Source organism: Helicoverpa zea, chromosome 13 (genome assembly GCF_022581195.2).
Source record: "Helicoverpa zea isolate HzStark_Cry1AcR chromosome 13, ilHelZeax1.1, whole genome shotgun sequence".
NCBI lineage: Eukaryota > Metazoa > Arthropoda > Insecta > Lepidoptera > Noctuidae > Helicoverpa > Helicoverpa zea.
Window position 1 is genome coordinate 5,683,498 of NC_061464.1, and position 7,633 is coordinate 5,691,130.

Genomic DNA, 7,633 nt, shown 5'->3' on the forward strand with positions numbered 1-7,633 from the left:
GACTACTGCCAACAATCAGGCTGTCAATTTAATGACCAGTAGATACACACTACTGCCAACTGTCAAGCTGTCAATTTAATGACCAGTAGATATAGACTACTGCCAACTGCCAAGCTGTCAATTTAATGACCAGTAGATATACACTACTGCCAACCATCAAGCTGTCAATTCAATGCCCAGTAGATATAGACTACTGCCAACAATCAGGCTGTCAATTTAATGACCAGTAGATACACACTACTGCCAACCATCAAGCTGTCAATTCAATGACCAGTAGATATAGACTACTGCCAACAATCAGGCTGTCAATTTAATGACCAGTAGATACACACTACTGCCAACTGCCAAGCTGTCAATCTAATGACCAGTAGATACACGCTACTGCCAACTGCCAAGCTGTCAATCTAATGACCAGTAGATATACACTACTGCTAACCGTCAAGCTGTCAATTTAATGACCAGCAGATTTTTGGAATAGAATAGGTCTTTATTTGCTTAGAATGCAGGCACTTACAAAATAGGATTGTAAACAACATAATAAGATCCGTGTACATTCCGCCTTGTTGGCATGCAAGCACAACAATTATTAAACACAATTGATTATAAGGCAAATAGGTTATTGTATTATATCCTCTAGGAAATCCCACCACTGCTAAAGTCGTCTTGACGACAATTCAACAACCAGCAACTTTATATTGCTTCCCATAAATGCCTATTATTGAATAAACTTTGATGCAGGTTTAAGAATGAGTAAACTGATCACCAAGTAATGATTTTGTATTATAAATTACTCATTTGATAAATATTAACACCTGCAATAAATATTGCTACTTCCATTAGAATTGTAACAAGGTAAACTTAAACAAAGAATTACGTAAAAAGGTTAAAATTTGTTTGCAATTCGGGTGATACATACATGAACATAAAAGTTATGTATACTTTGTCATTCTACTCTCTTCCCTTCCTTCTTTCCTTTTGCTCTTTTTAATATGATTGAATATTAACATCGGTCAGAGGTTACTTGTTGTCAAAGCTTATTTAGCATACATTAATTTGGTATAGGCATGAATAGGACAAATTATTTAGTATAACCTTGTATATCAAATATTTTTCTGGATCACAGAACTAATAGGTAGTTCAAAATTATAAAAATTAGATAATAGGTAACTGTTGGTCCAAACACTCACGGTTTTATCCTCGTCGCCAATGTATTGTACGCTCATTTTATTATGTTAATCGACTCGCCAACGCACCACCACACAGGTCGACAGTCTGACAACGACCGACTCCCCACCGCTCGATCCGGTATTTATAACCGAGTGACGTATGCGCACGAGGCGTCATAATAATGACATAACCTATACAATGATGCACATGTACCTGCATACACTACACAGGCCACAAATAATTTTTTTTCTAGATAAATTACTTTTTTGTTTTAAAATATAAAATGCCTGTTTCGTAAAACCCGGCAACATTGAACTATTTTGGTACCATTTAGCCAAAACACGGGGATGAGGCAGGGCAGTATGGAATACCCGCCTAACGTATTTATACGCCGCTGAGGAGTAGTAATTTAAAGTTAACGCAAAGAACAATGCCCACTTCCCATACATTGAAAAACCTGATAGTGAAAGTATATGTATAGCTATAAGATATAGTAGAAATAATTCCTATAAGTTTAGAAAATAATGTATTAAATTCATTTTGGCGATTTAAACGCCACAAATTCCGAAAAATATTAATGTTTATTTTTAGGTTAGGATTTGCTGTCACCAGAAATGATAAAAGCAAACGTGTATGAACATATTAATAACGCTCGAAGTTTATTCTAAAATAGGAATATCTTTTACCTAACTATGGTTTAAAACATCTTTTCTACTTTATTAATTCCTTGTAACCAATAATTGTAAATCAATGTTAAAACTCAATGATTGCCACTATAAAATGAATGTCGAGTTGAGAACTGTTGTTCTCCATGACACATTACCTATTTATTCGGTAAACCAACATTGTTAACAGTTCATTTAACCCACATTTATAAGACTAAAAAATTAGTTAAATAAAGTAAATAAAATACTATGTTACAATGGAATAGTTTATTAATACTCATCATTATCATCAAGTTCTCTTATAACTACGTCATCCAGAAATGCTGCTGGAGCAGATATATTGTCTTCGTACCTAGCCCAACCAAGGTACCACACTACCGTCATCACGTGAGCGCAACATCCAATGGTTCGTCGACCAACCAAACAATTGCAACAATATTCAACAATCCCAGCTCTGCCAGGCACATTATTTTCTACTAAAATATAGACATAGTATTGTTTTCTTGAAATGTGCCTGGATTTAATTTTTCCTCTTATTAACGTTTTATCACCACTTCCTCTAAGATTATATTGAGAAAAGTCTTGTGTATCCCTACATACTTCTATTCGATATGATCCATGAAATCTAATATGTTCTCCATAGTATGACCTTGCTTGTCTTATCTGGTAAGTACCTAGAGCAAATAATATTAATTCGCTATAACTTAATCTAGGAAACAAAAATAAGTTATCTCGGTCAGCAGTTATACTCTGAAAAGCAGTGGACCTTCTATTCATGTTAAGTTGTTCAACTAACAAGGCTAAATTATTTTCAAAATTAATTCCCTGTCTTATAATTGTAACTATCTCATTAGCTTCATTTCGGTCCTGAAAACGAACACCAAATCTATTTAGTAAACTAGCAGCTATTTGGAAATTCTGCATCATGTTTGGGACAGATTTATTAAAATAGTCTTGCCTCAGGAGCTTGAAATCTCTTTTAAAGTGTCCATTAACTGCCTCAACCACCCAACGACATATAGTCACACAGCGGCTCTGGTTAGCTTGCTGTGTTGTTAATTGGTGTTCACCTTCTAATAGAGAATCAGGCATGTATGGCCGGTAATTGCAACCTTCCAGCATTCTTATGGAATCTCGGAATCCCCTATCCAAAATGAACACATAATTTTCTTGAAAATATAATCATCTTAGAGGAGCGTTTTCATCATCAAAGAGGGAAATCATAATGTCGGCATCGGATGTGGTAGCCTTGTATGGACCGAAACAATCAAGGATGTAACCATCACATGCCACAAATAAAAATGGCTTTAATAGATTTTTATATTTATGTAATGAATATGTATCCTTTTGGAAGGAGTAATTTGAACTTTTATTTATATTTATGTATGTACCGTCACAAATAATAATAGCATTTGTGAAGTTTTCATTGTATATACCATTTGGTATTGTAAGATTATGATTCATTAGATTTTCTCTTCATATGTGAGTAATACCTAGGTGCATAGGTACAAAATCTTGAACCAGGATTTCCCTGCTTTTATTCATTAGCCGCTCTAATGTACTACGCGGTACATCTAATAATGTAGATAAGCGAACATCTGATTCACCGGTCCTCATTTTTATTAGCAATGCAGCTAATCCTAAAAGGCCTTTGTGCATCCTTTGTATGCGAGGAACTTCACTAACAAGGGTGAAAAAATCTTGTTTAGACCTTCCAGTCCAAAAGAAAAATATGTTATCCTCAATTTCCTGGATAGCTTCTACATTTGTAAAATCAAGGTAAGGCTTGAAAGCATTAACAAATGAAAAAATATGTTCCACTTGTTGTAAAGTAAATGTTCTGATGCTATTACTTGAATTGTACAGATTACTCCACTGGTTACTTAGTCTATGTTCTGTACAAACACGGCTGTGCACAGGGATATAATATTGATATGTACTGAGTATTGTTGCTCTAAATGAATCTGCCATATTGTGCAAATTAATATTATTACATTGAGGGAAAAGGCAGTGAGAAGCAGTATTTGCTGCCCGTCTATAATTTTCCAACATTATTTCACTAGGTGCAACTACAGAAGGCAGATCTAGACTTTCATGAACTGGTTCAGCAGTGATTAGCTCAGAGTCACCTGTTTCAACTTGAACTTCTTCAGTAGTAGTTTCAACTTGAACTTCTTCAGTAGTAGCAACTCCACGGGCATCATCAGGATGCTCAATACGTATGGCAGCACGCTTGCAACTCATCCAGCATGCATGGCATATTCTATCAGATGATGATATCTATGAAAAAAAACATTGAATTAATATCAGGTATTTTATGTATTAATATAAAAAGACATGTCACTACCAGAGTATAGGGAATATCAGTGCGGGCCGTGGCTAGCACGGCCCGCACTGATATTCCCTATAAAAGTGTGCGTACGCGACGCGTAAATACTATGGTGCACACATACAAGCCGCGCGCGGCGCGTTTCTATGAAGATATCCTACTCCCCTTGTACTCTGTCACTACATTCAGGATCAAAAAACAATAATACCTATTATTTTCATGATAAAGTATTATTATGTACATTATTTTTTATTTGTGGTTATAACTATTACAGCACAGGTCAATCACTGACAGTTATGATCATTTTTATCAAGAAGAAATATGATAATAAACAATATAGAAACATAAATAGGTACCTGACGTGGCGCAATTCTTGTTTGTATAACAGCATTAATCTGTCTTTGCTCTTCTGAAGGATTGTCAATAAGTAGACCGTCCACAAATACTGCACACTTGTCAACGTCCAAGTTGAGATGACCCAGAAGCCTGAGCACCATCACAGCTTGTTGTTAATTGCTGGTTTATGCTCCTCATGAGGAGTTCATTACAAGGTTCACAAATGTAATCGTCCTCAGTAATCTGAAATAGGATACTCAATATAAACTTCTTTCCAATACAATTATAAACAAATAGCTTAATACCAGCAGGGTTATATTGATGAAATAGTTCCACATTAACAATATACACCAGTTCAAAACTTTTTCGAACAGTTTCTTATCTTATGTCACACATTGTATAGGAGCTTTGTGTGATTCTCATATATTTTTAGATTAAAAATAATAAGCATAAAATACTTACAATTACTGGTGATATCCACTCGCTAAGTAACGAAATAACCCTTGTGTTCAGCTCTTGAACGAGATAACGTCGGAACGTATTTATACAGACATTGCAGTTTATGCAAAGTATACGTCGACTTGCTGATGGCGGCATTGTCAACCAATTGTCAACAGGGCGGATTTATAACGGTGTCAGGTATGGTAAGCAAAGGTCGTCAGATGAGGAAGATATCGGCGTCAAGGGGTGGTAAATAGGGTCGTAATAAGAAGAAACACACACGAAATAGCACAGTACACAACGAAACGCAAGCGCAACAACGAAGGACTGCGCCGATGCAAATCACAGAACTGTCAACTGTCAATCAAATGTCAAAAAATCCATTTCACTTGCGGCCACTAAATAAAACACTGCATAATTAATTTAATTTAATTATTGTGTTATTTATTAAATAATGTATTTTATCCCATGACTAATAAATAAATACTTACTGATCAAATTAATCGTGAAATAACCATAAAACTCAGAAACACAGTTAAATAAAGTCAAGCAGCAAAGTGTAAAATGGAACGTTTTAAAGAAGGATGATTTGGATGCGTTCAAAATATGTTAATACGTTATGCCATAGAAAAAATGTTACGTGATTAAATGTTAAAAAACTTTTTTTCCTGCGTTTCTTCTAATATTGTGATAAGCGTAATCAATACACAAAACAATAAGCTACATTTTAATATTTATTTCATTTCTATACATTGTCAGGTCAAAAATGAACATTGTTCTTTGCGAAGCGCTGCTGGGTATTTCTTCCTAAAACTTTTCTTAGACTTTTTTATTTGCAATATTCTGTTAAATAAGTTTAATGGTTCTGCTTTTAGGTTAAGATCCGAAAATTGCTGTTCCGTGAGATAATTTTTTTTTTCAAAGCCTTTAAAATGTTTTTCATGCTTGTTATTTTGTTTTTAATCTGCTGTTTTGGATTTTAAGAGCATTATTTTTTTTCTGTAACATTTTTTTTCAACAACTAATTTACGAACTCGCGTCCTTAGCTTTGCTTTTCTGGAGGTGTCGAACACTGAATCCATGTCGGATATATCAACATGGTCCAGACTGGTAGGTGAGCGAAATTGTGGAACATCATCATTGTCCTGAAATAGAATAAATTCTCTTAATTGATATGGTAATTACAAATTATATTTGTAATTAATTGAGCAAGATTGAATGCACGGATCACGGAATTACATAAGTTACGATCATTCTTTTCTTGTTGTGAAAATTTTCAACTATCATAATACAGTCGACTCTTGTTAATTCAAACCTGCGATATTTCGAACCTCTCGTTAATTCAAAGTTATCACGAGTTCCCTACAAAATCTCTTTATATTTCGAACTAAATCAATACATTTTTATGCACTTGGTAATTCGAACGAAAAAAGCATTGCTATATAACAAAACGACGCGTTAATTCGAATTCTTAGTCGTCCAACACTCGAGAATTCAAAGTTGCAGAGAGAAAGAGGCGGAAAGATTGTAGGTAAGTCAGAGTCAGAGAGCAGTCTGAGTAGCAGCAATCTGTTTTGAAGCAGTGTGACGGAGCTGTTTCGAAAGATTAATTTATTCACATTATGAATACATGTATGCACACAAATGTGTCTTTAAACTTTTGTCATTGTTATAAAATAGCAGTTAACAAATAATAATTGATCAACACTTAACAATTCGAAGTTTTATTTATTTTCTCTCACAAATTTCGAACCATTTAATATTTCAAAAACTCGATAATTCGTAATATTTTAAGAGTCCCTCGAGTTTCGAATTAACGAGAGTCGACTGTATTTATAAAATTAAACTTTACCGGGGCCATCACAGGTACTGCAGTTTTTTTCAAACGCGTGTAGCCTTTAGAAGTAGTATATTTATCTTCATTTTTAAAATGTTCAGAACAAATTGTACTACTTTTTGTAGGTATCCAGTTAAATTCACTTCTTTCCGCCTGAACTATGCTATGTTTTATATAATCATCAGTAGGAAATCTGCAAGATAACAAAAACATTACAAAAAATGTTTTATCTAAGGTACATACTTTCTAATCGAGTAATAAAATAATATTGACTAACCCGCTATTACTAATTGAATTCTATATCATCTTAATATTATTATTAGAAAGACGCTAACAAACTAACTCAAGCGGTCAACGAACGCTGTGTATTCTGCCTACGGTTTCGCTTCTGGTTGATTAATCTATGACACATGGCTATTTGTCCTTGTCGCGTTGCAGTTGTCATCATATTCGCTGTCCTTATCGAACCGCCATATTAAAAATTCGAAATGTATTTAGTAAATGAGAAATAAATCGTGAAAATATATAAATGACATTATTTTAGTATACTTACGTATGGTATGAAACTCCTACACTCTTATTTTTCTTGGAACCATAGTTTTTACACTTTCGTAACACACAACTTGGCATTTTTGACACGCGTTGTTTCGCTCGCTGCTATAAGCCGACTAAAACAAATTACGACAATTGTCTGAATTCGTTCGCAACAATTTTTGCGTGCCAGTGCGATATCTACCTCTTTTTATTTATAATATCATTGGCTTTCACGAAGTTGTCAGTCATGGTAAACCGTTCGTAAAAAAACAGTATAAAGTGATTTACAAACAAGATGAATGATAGCGTGGTATTTATTTAAAT

General features: G+C 34.3%; 1 protein-coding gene and 1 long non-coding RNA gene across 3 annotated transcripts; both read right to left on the bottom strand.

Moving 5' to 3' along the window:
• Positions 1 to 4,038: 4,038 nt before the first annotated feature.
• LOC124635856 lies at positions 4,039 to 5,341 on the bottom strand. 2 transcript variants are annotated; one of them, XR_006985073.1, is made up of 3 exons: positions 4,960 to 5,341; positions 4,518 to 4,740; positions 4,039 to 4,112 (listed from the first exon to the last, which is right to left on the bottom strand). It is a non-coding gene; the product is annotated as an uncharacterized LOC124635856 (long non-coding RNA). The 2 variants fall into 2 exon arrangements; XR_006985072.1 differs by lacking the exon at positions 4,039 to 4,112 and having other exon boundaries at positions 4,395 to 4,740.
• Positions 5,342 to 5,360: 19 nt separating this feature from the next.
• On the bottom strand, positions 5,361 to 7,407 carry LOC124635855 (THAP domain-containing protein 5-like). The gene is made up of 3 exons (XM_047171804.1): positions 7,329 to 7,407; positions 6,791 to 6,968; positions 5,361 to 6,083 (listed from the first exon to the last, which is right to left on the bottom strand). The coding sequence occupies exons 1-3, from the start codon at positions 7,403 to 7,405 to the stop codon at positions 5,898 to 5,900; spliced, it is 441 nt and encodes a 146-aa protein (XP_047027760.1). The 5' UTR covers positions 7,406 to 7,407; the 3' UTR covers positions 5,361 to 5,897.
• Between the last annotated feature and the right edge of the window lie 226 nt (positions 7,408 to 7,633).